The sequence below is a fragment of the Phaethon aethereus genome, assembly GCF_964289735.1.
Source record: "Phaethon aethereus genome assembly, chromosome: 13".
In the NCBI taxonomy this organism is placed as follows: domain Eukaryota; kingdom Metazoa; phylum Chordata; class Aves; order Phaethontiformes; family Phaethontidae; genus Phaethon; species Phaethon aethereus.
Genome location: NC_138589.1, coordinates 22,595,971 through 22,616,139, shown reverse-complemented (window position 1 = coordinate 22,616,139; position 20,169 = coordinate 22,595,971). Strand labels below are relative to the sequence as shown.

Sequence of the window (20,169 nt, the reverse complement as noted above, 5' to 3'; positions counted from 1 at the left end):
GGCCAAACACAGCTGGCTGTCTCAGGGTCACTCCCCACCCTTCTGCCCACAGGGCTTGTTCTGCATGACCACAGCCATACCGACTGCCAGCATCCAACATGATCCACAAGCATTTCACAAACCACTATGTATGGGCAGTCCCACCCAGTTCTCAAGCAAAGTTATAAGCAATCCTGTCCCCAGCATACAAAAAGCTAAGAGTGCCCCACTTCAAGAGTGACAACAATCTCAGTCCACGGTTCTCCCTCCTGTCCATTCCCACAGCTGACAGGGCAAGAGCCTAATCAAACCTGCAGACCCTGTCCTACCTCTGGGCCCTACCCAGACAGAGACTGAGGGCACACAAGGCCCCACCACGCCCAGAAGGTGGGTGTCAGGCACCAGATAACCCAGCCCAGGCAGAGAAGGGAACCCGTCTGCCCTACAGTCACAGCTCTAGACTCAGCAGCAGCTGATGGGACGGTGTGGCCAGCCCAGGGAGAGGTCTCAGCCCAGACAGGTGCCCCACAAAGGGACTGACCTCACCGTCCTCATAGACAGGCATGGGGAGAGGGGAACAGCAGGGCTGTTGCACCCTCCCTGCTGCCAGGAGCTCCCTGGGCAGGCAGGGACAGAGCCAGGCAGGTGTGGACACCCACCTGCCGTCACATGGGGAGGGACGCACCCCCCTTGTCCCTCACAGGTGGGGACACACCGACCCCCTCAAACTTTACAAGGGGGAAAACATCGACTCCGCATCCTCAGACTGATGGAGGAAGGAATCAATCCCAACAGTCCCCTCAGGCAGACAGACAAAAGGTGGAGCTCAACCCATTCTCCCCGAGACAGACGGACACAGGGATCCCATCACCCTCCCACCGACAGAGGGATCCAGCCCGCAAGCGGACGGACACACAGACAAACGGACCCCGCTCCCCCGGCAGAGGGAAGGACGGAGGCACCCAGGCCGGGCCCCTGAGGATGCCGACGGACGACCGAGGGACCCAGCCCGACCGGCGCGGCCCCTCGCAGGCAGAGGGCCCGACGTTGCCGCCCTTCAGGCGGACGGCCCCGGCCCGCGGCCCGGCCCGCCTTACCCGGTCCCGCTGCAGGCGCCGGGGAGCCGCAGACAGACAAAGGGCCGCCGGACAGACAGACGGGCAAGATGGCGGCGGCGCCGCCAGAGCGCGCGGCGCGGGCACGGGCGCGGGCACAGGCACAGCCACGGCAAGCCCCCGCCACGGCACGGCCCCGGCACGGCAGCGGCAGTGCCGTGCCGGCTGTCAAAGACCTCGCCTGCAGAGCGCAGGTGCCAGTTTTTCATTATCTGAAGCATCTCACCTGTTTTTCATGGATCCGTCCCAGCCAGCCGCTCCTGGCCGCCCGAAGGAGGTCATTTGTGCCAGCTGTGGGTCCCGCGTACCCCGGCGGGCAGCCCGGGAAGCGGCGCCGAGCCCCGGCCCCCTCCGCTGGCAGCTGCCTCTCCCCACGCCCGTGTCGGGAAGCGACCACCCCTGTGCTACCAATGCTCACCAGAATCTCGCTTATCCTGCAAGGTCAAAAATTACGATTTTACTATTAAACTAAAAGCCACCACGTACGTTTTGAACTCATGCGCCCGTTTAGAAATGAACCACCCCGCACCGCTGAGCGGGGGCCTCTGGGCTGCTTCCCCCCGCTGGCCACCGTCAGCCCCAGAGCAGCGGCCTCCGCAGGGGCCTGCGGGCACAGCCTCACACTCGCGCCGGGCCAGCTTACCCTCGGGGCTGCGCCGCCCCGGAGAAACGCAGCGGCAGGACTGCGGGGACCGGGACAGGGCTCAGCCTCGGTCCGAACGTTCCTCACGGAGGCGCCACCGCCGCCTGGCCCTCAGAGAACCGGAGAACCCTCCGTCCGTCCGCCCGCGACCCGGCGCAGTGCCTTCAGCCGAGAGGCTCTCGTGGCCCGTAGAGGCGGGGCTCACGATAAAAGGGCAGAGGGAGCCGCAAGCGGAACGCTGTGCTGCCGGAACCTACGCACCGCGGGACAGGTGCCGGCGGGCTCTTATCGCGAGTACTATCATATACTTCGACGAGGATCCCTCCGCTGTGTCATTTAGTCCCTCTGCGCCGCTCTCCTCGCTTGTGCTGCTCCCGCTTCTCTCCCGGGACGTCACCGCGTTGGTGCGAAAGACACTTCTTGCGGCCTCTCCGCCGTATCAGCTCGGTCGTGCTTCGGAGAAGGAGTGGGGAGTGCCGGCTGCGTGGATCCCTCCGCACGCGGTGAGGCGGTGCGGCCGGAGGTAGCCATTTTGGGTGTCTGGAGCTTACGCGGAGGGGCGGCTGGTGAGTGGGGCTGGGGCGGGCTCCGTGGCCGAGAAGATGCTGGTAGTGAGGTGAATGCTTTGCCCCAACTGTCCGCTAGCCTGCCCCGCCCGCCCTGTGGGACGTTCCTTCGGCGCCACCTCGCTGGGGACGGCAGCGGAAAGGGATCGGGATCTCTTCCCCCTCAGCCCTGTCAGGGTGCAGCTGCGGCGGTAAAGCTAACCCAGGGTCTCCTGCGGTGCCTGCGCGCTTCTCTGAACTAGCTCTGGCCATTGGGCAGCTACGCGGCGAGTCTCGCTGGGTGACTAATGCACCTGGAAACCGCCTTAGCAACAGGCTAATTGCTATGCGAATAAAGGTTAATCTCGGTCTGGTCAGAGTAGCAGTGCGTCTACAGGAAGGGACGGGAAGGCAAGCTACAGGGAAGGAAGAACTGGATCCGTCTTTCTACAGCAGCTTGGCTGAGAGCCTCACGCGGGGCAGTGGGGGCAACAAAACTTCTTGGTATGACAGCAGGATGGTTGCAAAAAAAATGGGTGGTGAGCTGGCTGCTACTTAATGTCTGTATTTTTGGATTAATTTGTTAAAACTGGTTGTTGTTAATCAGAATATTTAATAGGCACTTTTACAGAGACATTGTAACTTGTGCTGAGACTGTTGTTTGCAACACTATATAAAGTTATTCTAATGTTGTAGGAGTATGTTCTGGTTACAGAGGGCAAAATTTGCTTTTTATGGCATCAGACTTATATCATGCATATATATTTCCATAGCAATGTCTTTTGAGCTTGGTTGGTTCTGTTCATCATTGAAATAACTGTACTGACGTGGATAAATGAGCTAAGTAAACTGGATATACTCTAGATAGTAATAAAACTTACTTAAACCCCATAGTTATACACAAAATGCTATCGCTATCCAAAAGGCTGCTCCAGTGTGTCCTTCGGGTACAAGCCAAGGTCTTTCTATGTGATAGCTCTATGAGAAGGATTTTTTGATAAACAGGTCTTGGCATAACAAAATGCTGTAATAAAGTGTCTTCTCAGGTGGTTTTCTGTAGGACTGATGAGTTGAACTGGCTCATGAGAGACTGGAGAAGTGCCAGAGCACATGTTCAGTAAGCAGGAAGAGTGTGGGGAATATGGAATGGCAACTTTTTCCTTCTGATGACAGGACTGTTACAACCTTAGTTTGTGCAGTCCGTGGGTTAATCATACAGCTGTTTTGCAATTTGCATGTTAATAGGACAGAGGTTGGCTTGGTTCTTGCAATTGACTTCCATGTTTCTTTAAAAATATGGTTTTGTCAATGAAGTAACATGGGGAGGGATTTGACTGTGATAGTTGTTGCAGATGACATCTTGAGGCATTGGTTTACTTCCCTCATCTTTCAAAGTAAGGGAATGAAAGCATGTCTTTTAGCAGCTATGCTGTTTATTGTGAAATCTGAGGGTTTTTTCCACTTGGGCTTCTTCAAAATCTAGGGCTGAATGGAACCTCAAAACACTGTCTCAGTAAGCTCACCTTGCTGAACTGAGGCACAATCACATTTTCCTAGACCACTGCTGGTAGAGGTTTGTCTAACATTCTTAAAACTTTGCTGTTCTCTGGTATTCACAACAGTGGCTAGCGTCACTTGTCTAGATTAAATAGACCCAGGCCTTTAACTTCTTGTAAAAGAAGAGTTTTAGGGTATGTTTTCTAAACCTGTTCCTATTTATGGAGTAGTCCAGTTTTTTATAATCTTACATCTGTTTCTGGGATTGAGATTCAGTCTGTCAGAATGGGAATATCAAGGAAGTTTCTATTCCCTGGTGGCCTTGGTTAAGTGCATGCTTGTAAAGTGGGAAAGGGAACAATGAGTGCTGTAGGTCCAGTCGTTTGTAAAATACCAGATTCAGGAATAGCAGGCCTGTACCTGTTTGGAGAATTGGAGGGTTTTTTCCCCCAAGTAAAGAGGGACTGGTGTCCTTCTGGCATGACCAGCAGCTGCTGGTTCCAATGACCTTCCCCTTTTCTCCCACAGAAAGCGTTTATCATGTTGGGCTCTGGATTCAAAGCTGAGCGCTTGCGAGTCAACCTGCGCCTTGTCATCAATCGCCTCAAACTGCTGGAGAAAAAGAAGAGTGAGTATTTGAGGGGGCAGGTGTGAGATCCAGGATGCTTTTGGGGCTCAAGAGATTTGAAGAGAAGATTTTTCTGGCGTCAGGGTACTTTCATGGGCTGATTATGGAGCAACCTTTTGCTCTTCCTTGCTGGACCCAGGCCTTGCAGTCTGACCCTAGTGTACAAGTACCCAGGGGAGCAGACTGGCCACAACGTGTGGCAGCTGTTGGAGTGCAATTTATGGGATGAATGGGATGATAGCCGTGGGCTGTATGTGGAGGGACATGCCAGTTTGCCCCAGAAGGCCTTTCTGGGCTTTCTGTGCCCATAGCATAGTGAGGAACTTCTTGGGTCCTGTGGGAGGCTTTCCCCAGCTGTGCTGTTCTGCCCTGCCCTGACTAGACACAGATAAGATTCATGGTTCTGATTGATTCTGCCGGGAGATTGAAGGTGGAGGGGTGTTTCTAGCAGGTGAAAGCTCACTCTCCTTTCTTCGGTGAGTTAGTGTGCTAGGACCTAGGCGCAAGGGCTCCACCAAGCCATGGCTGAATGTCTTGCACTGCAGAGGCTCGATGAAGGAGAGAGAGAAGCTCATGATGGCTTTATGTGTGGTGGGGACTGTGGGTGGGTATGGAGGCAGCAGCCCCTGCCAGCACAGTGACTGGCCTTGGGGATATGTGCTGTAGCTGAGTTGGCCCAGAAGGCAAGGAAGGAGATTGCAGATTATCTAGCAGCCGGAAAAGATGAGCGTGCCAGGATTCGTGTGGAGCACATCATCCGTGAAGATTACCTTGTGGAGGCCATGGAGATCCTGGAGCTGTACTGCGATCTGCTGCTAGCCCGCTTTGGCTTGATTCAGTCCATGAAGTAAGCTCTGGCCTAGGGGGTGTGCTGTGGGAGAGGGTCCAGGTCCCCTGGGCTCAGGGAGGGGTACTGCTGGGGCAGGCCTGGGCTAAGGAAGGGCACCTGTGTTTATCTCAGTGTCCTAGGGCCTCCAGAGACCTTTTCTTCCCAGTCAGGGAAGAGACGAGCCCAGCATTGAGGATGGGGACTTCAGGCTAAGCAGATTGAGGGCAGCAAAGACTAGGTGCTTCGTGTAGAGATAGGATTGTCTTCTGTTGTCCTCAGGGAGCTGGACTCTGGCCTGGCAGAAGCAGTGTCTACACTGATTTGGGCTGCACCACGACTCCAGTCAGAAGTGTCTGAGTTGAAGATTGTGAGTAGGGTTGTTTGAGGAGTGTTATGCATGCAGGGGTGGGGGTGACACTGCCAGAAACTGGTGGAAGCCTTTGTCTGGGACTCTGTCTCATTAAGGCAGGGGACATGTTTTTATGGTCTCTGCAGGTGGAAACCCCAGTATAGGTGTCCGTGGAGCATCAGGGATGGCTAAGGCTGCTCAACTGGGGCACTCAGTGGCAGAAATGAGGGTGAACTGGGGGTGTGGGGGGGGTGTCAGCTGTAGCAGCTACAGCAGATGTGCTCTGTGGGATGGGGTGTGCATGTTTCCAGAGTTTCTCTCCTGCTGCAGGTTGCTGACCAGCTGTGTGCCAAGTACAGCAAGGAGTACGGGAAGCTGTGCCGGACAAACCAGATTGGGACAGTCAATGACAGGGTAAGGAACTGGTGGAACAGCTGTAGCCAGCTGGCAGAACAGACATGCCTGCTGTGCCTTTCCGCCCCTTTTTCCTGTGGCCGGCGGCTGATGCCTGTGGCTCACTGCAGAGTAGGGTGGGCTAGCTGTGCTGCTGGGGGCCTGCCTGTGTGGGAGCATAGTGTGGAGGTCCCTGACAGGCGGGGCCCTGCTGTGCTGCCTGTGGATAGAGAGGAGCAGAGCACATGGAGCCCTGGCCTGTGATTGCCAGCAGCCTCCTCTGCAGCAGTGCTGTACTGGGAGGAAAGGCTTCCCCAAGGCTGGGCTGTGCTGTGCTGCCCCGGTCCTGATGAGTGTCTCTGCACCCTTGTGTTCCAGCTGATGCACAAGCTGAGTGTGGAGGCACCACCCAAGATCCTGGTGGAGAGATACCTCATCGAGATTGCGAAGAACTACAATGTGCCCTATGAGCCTGACTCAGTGGTGATGGTGAGTGAGGGACCTGCAAGTCTGGAGCTCCCTTCCATGTTCCAGTGGCTGAAATGTCCCGTTAGTGCTGTGTGGGCTTTTAGAGCACAGGGCTGTGGCATTGCAGTGAGCTCAGTGGTAATTGTGCTTTGGTATCTTCTAGACAGCCCTAGCATAGCATGATCCCTGCTCCTTTCCACAGCCCTACAGCATGTGGCCATAGTTAGTGGTACTATGGTCTGGTTCCGTTTCTGATTCCCGTTTATATCAACTGTGTAGCTGTTGTCTGTTCTGTCCTTGTTATGTTGTGCCTTTGTTGTGTTGTGCCAATGCTCCATCTAATGCTGTTCAGAGCGCTGTGATCAGAATAGAGATGTGGTGGTGAGCAGAATAGAGATGTGGTGGTGAGCAGAATTCTTCCACCCTTTCCAGGCTGAAGCCCCTGCAGGTGGAGAGGCAGATCTGATTGATGTGGGATTCACAGATGATGTGAAGAAGGGTGGCCATGGAGGGGGCGGAGGTGGTGGATTTACAGCCCCACTGGTTGATGGAATAGTACCCATGCCAGTGATGATGCCTATGCCCATGCCAACACCAAATCCGCCCTTCTCCTGTCCGCCTCCAGAGGGACTGGTAAGTGCCTTTGCTTTGAGCATTCCCTTTTTCTGTGGAAGACTCCAGCTGTGGTGCTTAGCCCTGTGCCTGCTGATTGGGGTGTGTCCATACCTGGTAGCTTGATGTGTCAGGAGGCCATTGTCTTGCTGTGAGACTGCATGGAACGGAAATTGTTGGCAGTGCAGCTGAAGCTTCATGTTGCTGCTTGACTGTGGAGGTTCGTACCCCTGTTCTCCAGCCAGCCCTCTTTGCCTTCAGGGAACAGAGGAGTCCAGACTTAACTCCCAAGGCAGTCTTCTGACTGTCAGGCTTTTGGCCAGGGGTTGGAGCTGCACTTTGAAGTTGGTAGGCTGGTAGTGTGCCAAGATTCAGTCAAGGCAATCAGGTGAGTTTTGTGTGGTAGCAACAGCACAAAAAAATGCAGAAGTGCCCTGCCTTCAGACCTGCCGGGGGAGGGGACCAGGCCAATGGCTCTTGGAGATGATTTATTGTGAGGGTGGAAGGTGGGAGCTGAAAAAAGCACTGTTCTCTGAATTCAGTCATTTACAGCATATCCATGTAGGCTGGAGAGTGGCAGAACAGTGGGATGGCTTGGAGCATTAATATGGTCCTAGCAATGCTGCAGGTTTTTTTTGTGGAAGATCTGGGCCGAGTATCATCAGCTGGCTGAAGGCCCAGGCATAAATATGCTCAGGACTTGTGTCAAGCCTAGGTCTTTGAGACACTGTTGTGTTACAAGTAAGAGTAATACAAAGCCTCGAGTGAGCCAGAGACCTCCTTCCTGTTTTGTGATACTGCACTCAGGAGAAATGGCTCAGGTGTGCTTAAGGGTATCACCCTTTTTGTCCTGGTACTTCTAATGCTGTGAAAGATGAAGTGTTTAGTTATGCTCGTTCTTTAGAATAATCCACAGCTCTTATTGCTCCAGCTGACTACATCTGACTTAATAGTTTAAAATTTTTTCTTAGTAAGTATAAACTGTATCAGGTTGGATACTTGCCTGTGTTTATCTTGGACTACTACTTCCTCTGACTCCAGCAGCAGCTATAGGTGTATTGCATCCCATGGTTGCTCTCCCAGGTGAGTAGTCTGGTGCATGACTGTAGTCTCTCTGTACAGGAGAACTTCAGTGGCCTGCCCATGGGGACTTACCAACCTTTCACTAACATCCATCCACCACCAATTCCGGCAACCCCACCGACATATGAGACTGTAAGTGCCTGAGCTGAATCACCATTGTTAGGCAGCAGAGGGAACCTCAAAAAGAGTGCAGTGGTAGCCACAGAAAAGGCAAATGTTCGTTAAGCACATTGCTGTCAAACTTTGGAGCTTTTGGGGTGGTGGTTGCCATTGCTTATGGGTGTGGTGAATCACTGAGTGGATGTCACCGGAGAATAACTCCTGAGGAAAAGTTCCTCAGTCAGCTGGCTGTTTTGGCTACAAAGAAAAGCTAAGATTTATTTTACTGCATTGTTAAAATGGTGATAAACAGTTAATAAGTAGAGTCCACAAATTCTGTTGTGTTTTTTTTTTTTCTTCAATGTGAAGGGTTATCGCCCTTAAAGTTGAAGCACTGCCCCCTTTTCTTGGGAAGAGAGGCAGATTCTTGTGGGTGTGCTGGAGGCCAAGGTTGTCTGCCGCCTTGGGGAGGGCTGGGGTATGCATTGCTCTGTGTGCTGCTCAGGTGTGGCTGCTGTTGACCATGAGCAGTGCCTGCACACCTATGTGATGCTATGCCTAGTAGTAGAGTGAGCTGTAGTAACTGAGAGTCTTTTCCAGATTGATGAGCCTAATGCTGACAAGGACACTTCTGCGCCGGTTGCTGGTGAGTATGTCAAGAGGTATGGGAAATCCAGGGCAGTTAGAGGCTGTGGTTAGCTTGGGATCCCAGTGTCCCTGGGAGGAAGCTTTCCGTACAGGGAACAACGTGTAGAACTCGACACATCTTGAGAGCAGGATTTGAGTTTGGAGAGGACTCTGATGGAAATGGAGAGTATCCTCTCAAAACAGGGAGGATCCAGACTCCCACTGGGAAACTCAAGAACTAGAGTTTGACTTTGGAGTCTGTACTGGGTCTCCAGCTTAAGCTGTCTCATCAGACCAAGTACAGGGTATGGCAGGGTAAAATGAGAAAAATTTCTGAGTGATAATGTTTTTTTACACTGCATAAATAATATTGTTCTGCAGCAACAGCATGAGACAAGCACTAAGAGGGTAGATGGGTTTCTACTAATGTCAGCGTTGAGGCTGCATACAGCAGAGCAGGTCTAGTAGAGGTAGCTGTTATCCCTTGGTCCATCTGCCTAAAGGTTTACGAGATGCTTCATGCGTCACAATTGAATTTTGGCACCCAGTTTGGCAGCTGGGTGACAGTATGTGATACCTGCATATATCTTTAGGAAGTGTTGGAATGGAGAGAACTGGGACTTTGAATCCCTGTGGTGCAGTCCAGACAGTATTGGCATGTGGGAGCTTCAGCGCACCTGCAGCTGTTTATGGGCAGTGGAGAGGGATCTCCTACTGTCTGGTGCAGCCATAGGATAAGGTCACCAGTCTAGATCTGCCATGGTTGCAGCCCCCTGTGGCCATGTAAACCTGAAACCTGTGGTTTTTCTCCATCAAGCCTATGTGCAGTTGGAGGTGCGTGACTGCTGGTCCTGTTCAGAAAAATACAATGGTACTGCTTTTTTGGTACAATGGCCTTTAGCTTTTGTGTGGCTCTGTTTGGCCTGGTGCGAGTGATGATGGTGAGGTGAAATGATATTTCTCTTATTCTAAATAGGGCCTGGGCCCAAGTCAGAAGCTTCTCCTAAACCAAGAGCTGGAGCTCCTAATACTTTTGATAACTTTGTGCTGCCTGAATTACCATCTGTGCCAGATACGCTGCCAACAGCATCTGCTGGCGCCAACTCTTCTGCCTCTGAAGACATTGACTTTGATGATCTTTCTCGGAGATTTGAAGAGCTAAAGAAGAAAACATAAAACTAACTGGGCTGTAACTCCAACGTGAGGGGCAGGAGCTGTGGCAGCTGCTTCTCTCTGAAACAGACTCCCCTTGGAATTGGTTTCCCATATTAACCTCAAATGAATGCGCTCTTCTTTTTGAGCTCTCTTCCTGCTGTACTTAAACCAAATGCTGCCGCTTTCCCAATCTTTGTTGCTCCAGGAGGTGAACTGTGGGGAATCTTTTGAGACTGGAGCAGGGAACAGCTCCTGTCAGTCTGGTAGCTCTACAGCAATGCTGTGCTTGACATTCTGGGTGCCATTCCTGGCTGCCTCTGCAGTGGCTCTGTTCCCCCTCCCATAGAGAAAGGAAGGTGAAGGCTGAAACAGGACAGGGCTTTCTCCTCTCCCCTGGTGGTCTCAAGGGCAGCATCATCCACAACCAGCCCCTCTCCGCTCAGTGGCCTGTATGGAAAGGGTGATTAAGTCCCCGTGGTAAGACTTTGAGCTAATGGGGGCTGAGGCAGGGAATACAGTCATAAGGAGGCATGGCATTGCCCTTGAGGCTGTGTGGCACTCTGGCCATGTATCTGGCTGCAGTTTGCCTTGGAAGCCGATGTCCTCGTTAGCTCCCCCTGGACTCTTGGGGAGCCCTCTGTGGCCTTCGCTGCATTCTCAGCCGGAGGGTCTGCTCCCTGTTCGTAGGAGGGCGGCACTCGACACTTTCTTGTGCAGTGGCATGTTCCGCCTGGACCTGCAGGGCCTGTGAGCTGGCCGGGCAGAGGGCTAGCGGAGCGTTACGGTGTGCGCTGGCTGTGCTGTGGACTGCACCAGCTCCTTTCTCGTTGGGCACTAAGCGTACCGAGCACCAAGGTCAGGATCTGTGTTGGGGGCCCTGTTTACCCCTGGGCCAGGCCGGCTGGCGCTGCTCCCATGTGCGGGGGCCTGCTGAACGCGACTGGCTCTCTTCCCGGTGATGTATCTGTACATAACGCTTTCACAAAACTTTTCTGTGGAGTTTTTGCTTGATTTGTACCTCTCGGGTTGGTTCCCAATAAAGTCTAGGCTTGTGAGCAGCGGTGTCCGTGGGCGCTGGGGCGTACATTTCTTTGGCGGTTGCACTGTGGCAGCCCCCTCGCTGCTGTGCCAGTGCCCCGCTCGGGGAGCGGGCGGTGCGGCGGGGCGCGGGCTGGCTGCCGGTACACCCGCGCGGGGCGGGGCCGGGGACGCCCGGGGGCGGGGTCAGGCCGGTCTCACTGCAGGCTCTGCCACCGGGGGTGCCGCCACTTGCCGTTTGTCTCGTGTCCTGCTGCGCGTCTATTGGCTGGGAGAGTCCGGCCTCTGCCAATCATCGGGGCAGGCTCCCGCAAGTGCCCCGCCACGTGTCGGACTGAGCAGATGGCGGCGCTGCGCGTGAGCGGCCGGCGGGCTCCGGGGCGGTCCGGGGGTTCTGGGGGCAGCGGGGGGAGCCGGGAGGAGGCGGCGGCCCGGCGGGACGTGCTCACGGGGTCCCTCGGACTGTCAGGCTTGGCCAGGGGCGGGTGGGGCTGGAGCAGGCGGTGCCGGGGTGGGGGACAGGACGGCATGGGGGCGGTGCCGGGGCGGGGGCTGGTACGGGATGCGGGCGGAATGCCAGTGCCGGTTTGCGAGGCGGGCGGGGAGCCGGGATGGGATGGGTGTGGGGGGCTAGGGCTGGGATGGGATGCGGGCGGGGCGCCGGGACGGGACGGGACAGGACGGTGCGGGCACGCTGCTGACGACCTGGCGCAGGGACGGCTGCGGGCGCTGGCGACGGCGCTGGGAGGCTGCGGGCTGCTGCTGGGCTCGGCGCTGGCGACGGGTGACGAGCGGCTCTACGCGGCGGCGGTGATGCCCGCGCTCCGCGCCCTCCCCGCAGAGGCCGCCCACGGCCTGGCCCTGCGCGCTGCCGCCCTTGGGCTGCTGCCATCCGCCCGCCCCGACGGCCCCGCGCTGGTGCGGCTCTGGGGCGGGGGAGAGCCGGGGACCGGGGCGGGGGGATGGGATGATGGTGGTGGGGTGTGTCGGGGACCAGGTTGGGGGGTGGTGGCGGCAGGGCGATCGCAGGGCCCGGGGGGTGGGCAGGTGGCCGCGTCGCAGGATGGCTCGTCGCGGTCCGTGGGGGGCGATGAGCTCTGCCGGCGGCGGTGCCCGGCGGTGCTCCTGGGGCAGCCCGGGGTGCAGGAGATGGCTCCGGCAGAAGCACTGGGTCCCCCTGGGCAGGCGCCTGCTGAGAGCACCCTGTGAGGCAGAGCAAGGGGAGGTGGCTGGGGCTGCTCCTGTGGAGGCTGGAGTGAGGCTGTGGCTCCTGGTGTCGGTGGGCTCTGGCCCTCTTGGCTGCCGGTGTGTGACCCAGCCCCTGCCCCACAGGAGGTGCATGTCCTCGGGCAGCGGTTCCGCAACCCAGTAGGTCTGGCGGCCGGCTTCGACAAGCAGGGCGAGGCTGTGGACGGGCTGTACAAGATGGGTTTTGGCTTTGTGGAAGTAGGGACTGTCACACCTAAGCCCCAGGAAGGGAACGCCAGACCCAGGGTCTTCAGGCTGGTGGAGGACGAGGCTGTCATTAACAGGTGGGATCTGAGGGTGGCCGCTCTGTGGCGTCCCACAGACTGCCCGCCCAGAGGGAGAGTGTTTGCTTGGGTGGTCCCAGCTCTGTGGTCTGTGCTGTGGTAGCTCTTGAGTTGGATGTGCTGAGCAGAGCTGCAGAGACCATATGTCCCCCTTGTGTTTCTCCTGTGTCCTGCTCAGGGCTTGTGGACACCGGCCCACACCTGAACCTTGTCTGTGCTGGTGCAGGTATGGATTCAACAGCCATGGCCACATAGCAGTGGAGCGCAGGCTGCGGGCCCGCCAGGAGACACAGCTCAGGCTCACTGGTGGTGAGACAAGCTTATAAGCCTTTGCTCTTGGGGTCTGCAGGGGGCGGTTTGGGGTCTCCCCCATAGTTGTAGGCCAGGAAATGTGTGTAACACCAGTGTCCAGGCACGGGAAGGTCCTGGTCAGAGTGAGGTGCACTCAGACAGTAGGAACCCTCTTAGGGCTGTAGCCTCTTTCCCCTTGAGACTGTGACCAGGTGCCTTTCTCCTGCCATTTTCCTTATGATAGAAGCTCCATTTGCTGCTTTGGGCAGGATGAGTCTGCTGAGACTAGCTAAAGCCAACAGAGCCATAGCTGGGCTGTTTCTGAGGGCAGCCTCTGCCAGCTGGCCAGGCTGGAGGCTGCGGTGCTGGACGGTGCTGACCGGGGCAGCTGTGGTAATACTCCTGTGGCTGCAGGACAGTCCCAAGACCACCCCTGTGAAGCACATGGCCTGCATGTGCCTGTCTTGATTTTTAGCTGGTCCTGAGGCCTCGCTTGTCAGGTGCTCTGGCCCCTTGGGTTGGTCCTGCTGCCCTGGTTCAGCCGTGTCTGTGTTCCAGAGGGAATGCCCCTTGGAGTCAACCTGGGCAAGAACAAGAGCTCTACTGATGCTGCAGCTGACTACATGGCTGGGGTCCGGACACTGGGCCCTTTGGCTGACTACCTCGTTGTGAATGTGTCCAGCCCAAACACCCCAGGACTGCGGGACCTGCAGGGCAAGGCTGAGCTGCAGGACCTGCTGACCAAGGTTGGTCACCCTCACAGTCAACCCAGACCACAGCTGCAGCACTGGATGCATCCTGTCCCCTGTCAGCGCCTGCTCTGCTCCAGCCAGTGGGTTTGCCCCAGCACAGGGCAGAGCGTGGTGGCTACCCAGAGTGGTGGGCAGAGCCACCGAGATGTCCCCTGATCAGCTGCTGGCACAGGGTTCACTGGGGTGCTGTAGTCCAGCAAAGGAGTAGGCAGTGAGGCATTGCTCTGCCTCTGCGTGGGGGCAGCGAGCCACCCACCCCACAGCACTGGGAGTCGCTGTGGTCCTGTGCAGGTCATGTGCACCAGGCCCTGTGCCATAGGGTGCCTGTCCCCTCGACAGCACCATGTAGGGAGAGCAGGGCCTGCCCATGTGCTGCCTGTGGCGGTGGGTGTACACGTCTCCCCCAGTCCAGGGCAGGAGGTGTTCCCCCACCACGAGCTGCTCTGTGCCCCCACGTGTCCCCCTCCAGGTGCTGGCGGAGAGGGACCTGCTGCCATGCGAGCGCAAGCCAGCCGTGCTGGTGAAGATTGCCCCTGACCTCACTGCACAGGACAAGCAGGACATTGCTGGCGTCGTCTGTGAGGTGAGGAACTGGGCTGGTGTGCCTCCTGCTGCGCCTTGCATGGCGCGGGGGCAGGACTGCAGTGCTCTCGGCAAGTCACCTCTCTGAAGGGACAGGCAGACCTGCAGCGCTCTGGCTGGTGTCCTGGGTAGCTCTGAGTCCGTGAGAGCCTGTGAGTGTCACCTGGACCTTGAAGACAGTCCAGGCAGTGAGAGGCAGCTGCTTTGTCCTGAGTCACATTTCTGGGGTACTTGCCAGGAAGGTCCGGGCCTGGCAGCCTGGGGACGAAAGTGAGGGGCTGCTCGTGGCAGCTGAGACCTCATGCTGCTGCCCCCCTCAGCTAGGTGTGGATGGGCTGATTGTCAGCAACACCACCGTGAGCCGCCCCAGCAGCCTCCGGAGCCGGCAGCGCACAGAGCCTGGGGGCCTCAGCGGGAAGCCCCTGCGGGAGCTCTCCACGCAGACCATCAGGGAGATGTACTCCCTCACCCGAGGTAGGGGCGGGGCAGGCCCTGGGGGCGCGTGCTGGCATCGCCCGTGCTGTCCTGACCCGGCACCGGCCCACAGGCCAGGTACCCATCATTGGAGTTGGTGGGGTGAGCAGCGGGCATGATGCCCTGGAGAAGATCCGTGCTGGAGCTTCGCTTGTGCAGATGTACACGGCACTTGTGTACCACGGGCCGCTAGTGGTGGGTGCGGTGAAGCGGGAACTGGAGGAGCTGCTGAGGTGAGTGAGGGGCCAGGCTCTTCCCCAGGGAGCCCCTGGGCCCAGCGTGGCTCTGGCAGCTGTGTGCTGATACACAAGCAGTGGTACCGTGGGGCCGAGCCACAGTGCGAGGCTGTCACACGCTGTCCCTGGTTAGGGAGCAGGGATTCAAGAATGTCATGGAGGCGGTTGGAGCAGATCACCGGTGCTGACGTGCTGCAGAACCAAGGCCTAGCTGGGAGGAGCTGTGGCCAAGAAGGGACAGGTCTGATGCTTCCAGTGCTGGGCAGGCTGGGACTGAGCTGAGGTCCTCGTCTCAGCCCCTGAGAAGAGTCAGTGACAGGTGAAGCTGGGGCTGCACTGGTGGGGAGCAGGGCAGGGGACCTCCACCCTGGTGCTGCTGTCCAGGGCCGTATTTTGGCTTTCCTGTGGGTTGGGCTCCCCAGCAGAAACCAGCACTGGGTAAGGTTCTGCTGGGCAGTGAGGAAGGCCCCTGAGGGGACAGCCCTGCAGGCTGTAGGCAGTCCTGTGCCCCGGCTCCTGCTGCAGCGCTTCCCCGTGGAAGCACACCTTCCCTGGTGTTACTGCCCAGAGCCGTGGGCTAAGCAGTGTATTGGGTGTCCCTTCTCCCAGGGACCCCACAGACCATGCTGCCTGCTCTGGCTGGTGCTTGGTCCTCCTGCACTGCAGCCTCTGCCGGGGGTCTGCCCTCCTCCCCTCTGTGCATGCAGTCCTGTAACAAACCTGCAGGCGCTGGGTCCTGCCCAAGTGTCAATAAATGTTTTGGCTCACCTGGTCCTGTGTGCTGTTCTGGGGACACCCCTTGGGTTGGGGGGACATGGCCTGGCTCTCCTCAGCTGAGCAGGATCAGCTCTCTTATGTTGTTTCTGGTCAGTGCATCTTTTCCCAGTGGTAGAAGCCACAGGGTGTCTGGGCTCTGGGATGGATCCACGCAAAGCTCACCAGGGACCTCTGCCTGAGGCTGGGGCCCTTGGGAGGTACTGGGCACCATTTCTTCCCTTTGCTGCCAGTAGCAATGGCTCCAACAGTAGATGTTTGGAGATAGCTTCATCACTTGTTATGGAAAGGCCCTGGTCGTTCATGCTTCTGGAGGCTGTTGGTTTTGTCTTTGGGGCCTCCGGTGTTGACTGCTGCTTTACTCTGAACTCCCTGTGGTCCTCTCAGGCCTTTCTTGAGCAACGCGGCTTGACCGGGACTCAGCGTTCCCTCTGCAGCTTCTTGCAATCCACCCTGCAGAGCAGGATTGTGTAACAGCACTTCACTAAAACAAACTTGTGTACAGGAAGAGCAGGACTGCTGACTCTGCTCTCAGCAGCACTTGGCTTACGTCAGGGCTGTGTCTGCACCAGCATCTTTCCTAGATTCTCTGCTTTGGACAGGTGGTGCTTATTGCTGCTCCAACAGGGATGTGACCTGGTCCCTTGGGCCAAGGTTTTGATGTCCTTTCTCTGGAGAGGGCCTGGGAGGTGCTTCCTCTCCCAGTCAGAGGGTGGCTGTCACGCCTGTGGGAATGAGCCTGAGTTTTACCTTGTCCCATGACAGTCCTGTCTGTGCTCTGCAGCTGATTCATGACTGGTTTGGAGACATTCAGTGCTTTGTGCTGGCCTCAAGCATGGTCCCACACTGCTGGTGTGTGGATTGTACCCCACGGACAGGCTGGGGCAGCTTCCTCCACCTTCCTGCAGGCAGTCTCTGTCCGAGCTAACCTTGAGACTGCCAGGTGGGCACCAAGGCACAGTTTCGTGTTGGTTTTTCCCCGCCTGCCAAGGCTCGGCAGCCTCTTGCAGAGGGTCAAGCCTGCTGCAGTGGGACAGTGCCTTTCTAAGTGCTGGCATAGTTCATGGATCGGAGCTGCCAAGCCCTGATGTGTCCTGTGCTGGACTCTAGCCTTCTGTGTTTCAATTGTGGTTGCATGAGTATGGCTGGTGCTGGGCTGGAGACCTCAAGCCCTGCATTATTTAGGGGGACAGGCACCCCATGAGATGGGAAGAAGCTTGCGCAGGATGGGAAAGCCCTCTTCTGGGGTGTCTGGGACCAGACACGGATGTCCCTCCTGAGCCTGAAGGACTGGAGCATGTGAGGGGCAGGAGGGCCACTGGCAAGACACCCAGCAGGCCGGGCTTCAATGGGTCAGGGCCGGGGCTGGTCCCACATGCTCCAGATGGTTTTGGGGTGGCCTCCCTGCAACACTTGTACCCTGGGGGAGATAAGAGGGTGGGTGCCTGCTCCCCTCTGTGCTGCCCCTTGGTTGTTCTCCTGTTGGAAGCAGACTGCTCACAAGAGCAGGCCGATGTGCTTTTGCCTATGCCCTTGCTGCTGGCTGGACACATCCAGCTGGGCACGGGCCAGCAATTGCTGCTACAAGTTCCCGTAAGGCTGGGCTGGGCCCTTGCCTCTGCTAACAAACAACCTGCACCCAAGGGTCCAGGGGCTGCCAGGACACGGGCTGGAGCCCGCTGGGCGGGAAGGGGTGGGTTCTTGTGGGAAGAGGTGGGCTTGACCACAGTCCCTTGGAGCGGGCAGTGAGCTGTTGTGGGACAGCCCTGCTGTACCCCTTGGCCAGCTGGGCGGGCACTGCCCGGGGCACTGGCAGCACTGAGCCCCGCTGCACCCCAGCTTTGTGGGGTGGCTGGCAGGGTGCACCCCAGCTGCGGGCAGAGCCAGGCACAGGGTGGGGTGGTGCTCGGCTCCTGTGCCCCAGCTTCACCTGCCAGCACTTGGGTGGCTGCCTGCGCCCTGGGGGGCTGCTGGGTGCCCCCACGGGGGCTGGCTCTGCACTTGAACCTCAGCTGGTGTCACAACGCCAGGATGTGCAGCCAGAACCCTCCCCACATATTTGTAGCTGCAAAATCCCGGAAACTCTTGGCACGCTGGCTTCCCACGGGGGCTTGGCAGGCTTGCCGGGAGCCTCTGCCAGCACTACTGTGAGCCAGGTGGGGCTTTTTGTGCTGCTTCTGCTGGGAAAGGTTCTGGCTGCATATGGCAGGGTCAGGAGGTCTGGAGCACATGGGGCTGCACCAGAGCAAGGGAGGTGGCAATAAAAGGGAGGAGGAGGGAGCCCAGAACAGCATCGACCTGCAGAAGGACGCTGCTGTGAGGAGAGGGAGCTATGAGCATGGGGTGAGCAATGTTTGTGTGTCCCTGCACATGCTGGGTGCTGTGTCCATTCTGCTTGCCTGTCTGAGGACCTGGCCCTGTGGGCTGTGGCAGGACCCGTGTTGTGCCTGTAAGCGCTCCAGGTCCCAACACTGCAGCCTTGTGCTCCACAGCAGCAGGGTCCATGGCCCAGGCTGTGTCTGGTGGGCAGCCCCAGGGGTGTGAGGTGGGCCCTCTGCCCTCCCAGGGTGGGAGCCCCAGCACAGGGCATGAACCTGGCCAGGGCATTGGTCCTGGTGGATCCCATAGACCAGGAGCAGGGGGGTCGAGTCCTCTGCTGAGTGTGCTCTCTCTTCCCTGCAGACCTGCAGTGCTGCTGATTGCTGGCCTGGCCTGGACCGTGCTGGAGACTGCAACTGCCACTGGTACCTTCCAGGGCAAGGGCGGGAGCACTGGTGCTCAGATGAAGCCAGGGCCCAGGCATGGGGCAGGGAAGACAGGACTGGGGAGGGACTCATCGGACGTGGGGGCAATGTCCTGGCCTGGGTCCTCTGGGCGAGCTGAGCATCCTCTGCCTGCAGAGTGGAGCTGTGCAAAGCCTGCAGAGATTGAACATGGCTACGTGGAGCACCTGATCAAGTACCGCTGCAACCCATACTACCAGCTGCATGGCTCTGGTGACGGTGAGGCACACAGCATGGGCACAGCACCCAGGAACAGGGCTTGACCCTGGCTCCAGGGGATCCATGGGGTTGCCCCAATGCCGGATGGCAGCCTCCTCCCCCCCCCGCCACTTCCTGGAGGGTATGAGTAGCTACACCTGCTCCCACAAGCCCTGGGGAGGTAGAAGTAACTCCACACTTCCCTGGCTGTGGGGACTCTTCCCCATGCTTGCAGGGCAGGGGTGCTGACTCTGGTTTGCCTCCAAAGGCACGTACAAGTGTGATGAGGATCACGCGTGGGTGAGCCCTGAAGCTGGCAAGGACGTACCTGTCTGCGTGCCAGGTGAGAGCAGAGCAGCAGGGGCTGGGGCTGCGAGGGGTGGGGCAGATGGGAGGCTGTGAGCAATCTGTCTGGGCAGCTGAAGGGCTGCATGGGCTGCTTGCAACCCCCATCTTCAGTGCTGCTCCCTGGGGCTGCTGTGGGTCAGGAGGCATCTGGCACCTGCTGGCCTCAGAGGGCTCACCAGGGCCCTGCTCTGCCCTGTGCAGTGTGTGGGAAGCCGAAGAACCCTCCCAGGCAGTTGCAGCGCATCATCGGGGGCCTGCTGGCTGGGAAGGGCAGCTTCCCTTGGCAAGGCCGGCTGGTGACCCGCCACAACCTCACTGTGGGGGCCACGCTCATTGGTGACCAGTGGCTGCTGACCACGGGCAGGAACGTCTACCTGAACCACAGTGAGAACACAAAGCCAGAGGAGATCGCCCCAACGCTGCAGCTCTTCCTGGGCAGCCAGCCACAGCCTGCCTTAGGCATCGAGCGTGTTGTGCTGCACCCTGGTTACCCAGAGGCTGTGGATCTGGCCCTGCTGAAGCTCAAGCAGAAGTTGCTCCTCGGAGAGGAGGTGATGCCCATCTGCCTGCCCCAGAAGGACTATGTGCGCCCGGGGCGAGTGGGCTACGTCTCAGGCTGGGGCCGTGGTGCCACCTTTGCCTTTCCCAACATGCTGAAGTATGTGATGCTGCCAGTGGCAGAGGGTGAGAGGTGCAGGGAGTACTACGAGGCGCGGAATGAGTCCTACTGGGTCCAGCCCATCCTCAGCAATGACACCTTCTGTGTGGGCATGAGCGAACTGCGGGAGGATACGTGCTATGGGGATGCTGGCGGCGCCTTTGCCGTGCAGGACCCCAACGATGACACCTGGTACGTGGCTGGCATCCTCAGCTACGACAAGACCTGCACAGCCTCCAAGTATGGCGTATACGTGGATGTGCTGCGTGTTCTGGCCTGGGTCAAGGAGACGGTGGCAGCCGGCTGAGGGGAGACCGTGGGGGAATAAAACTGCTGCCACACAGCTGCAGGCTCTGTCCGTCCGCTCAGCACTGCGGCGGGTGCGTGTGTGCCCACGACTCCCCCCCGGGGTGGTGCCTGGGGGGGGTCTGCGTGGGGTCCCTTGCAGGGCATCCCCTGGGGGGGAAAGGGGGACACTTGG

The 20,169-nt window shown here is 57.9% G+C and overlaps 3 protein-coding genes across 3 annotated transcripts; all 3 read left to right on the top strand.

The window, feature by feature from the left end:
• Positions 1-4,319: 4,319 nt before the first annotated feature.
• On the top strand, positions 4,320-10,043 carry IST1 (IST1 factor associated with ESCRT-III; the record flags this gene model as incomplete). The annotated part of the gene is made up of 9 exons (XM_082005900.1): positions 4,320-4,407; positions 5,074-5,254; positions 5,516-5,603; positions 5,916-5,999; positions 6,357-6,467; positions 6,879-7,079; positions 8,181-8,273; positions 8,841-8,886; positions 9,844-10,043. The coding sequence occupies 9 exons, from the start codon at positions 4,320-4,322 to the stop codon at positions 10,041-10,043; spliced, it is 1,092 nt and encodes a 363-aa protein (XP_081862026.1).
• Positions 10,044-11,828: 1,785 nt separating this feature from the next.
• On the top strand, positions 11,829-15,115 carry DHODH (dihydroorotate dehydrogenase (quinone); the record flags this gene model as incomplete). Its single annotated transcript, XM_082005822.1, has 8 exons — positions 11,829-11,978; positions 12,393-12,592; positions 12,819-12,901; positions 13,442-13,629; positions 14,105-14,218; positions 14,538-14,691; positions 14,765-14,924; positions 15,061-15,115. Exons 1-8 carry the CDS (start codon positions 11,874-11,876, stop codon positions 15,113-15,115), a joined length of 1,059 nt encoding a protein of 352 aa, XP_081861948.1. The 5' UTR covers positions 11,829-11,873.
• A 2,924-nt stretch (positions 15,116-18,039) lies between these two features.
• Positions 18,040-19,995, top strand: LOC309409610 (haptoglobin-like; the record flags this gene model as incomplete). Its single annotated transcript, XM_082005786.1, has 5 exons — positions 18,040-18,044; positions 18,384-18,445; positions 18,602-18,703; positions 18,951-19,025; positions 19,232-19,995. The coding sequence occupies 5 exons, from the start codon at positions 18,040-18,042 to the stop codon at positions 19,993-19,995; spliced, it is 1,008 nt and encodes a 335-aa protein (XP_081861912.1).
• Between the last annotated feature and the right edge of the window lie 174 nt (positions 19,996-20,169).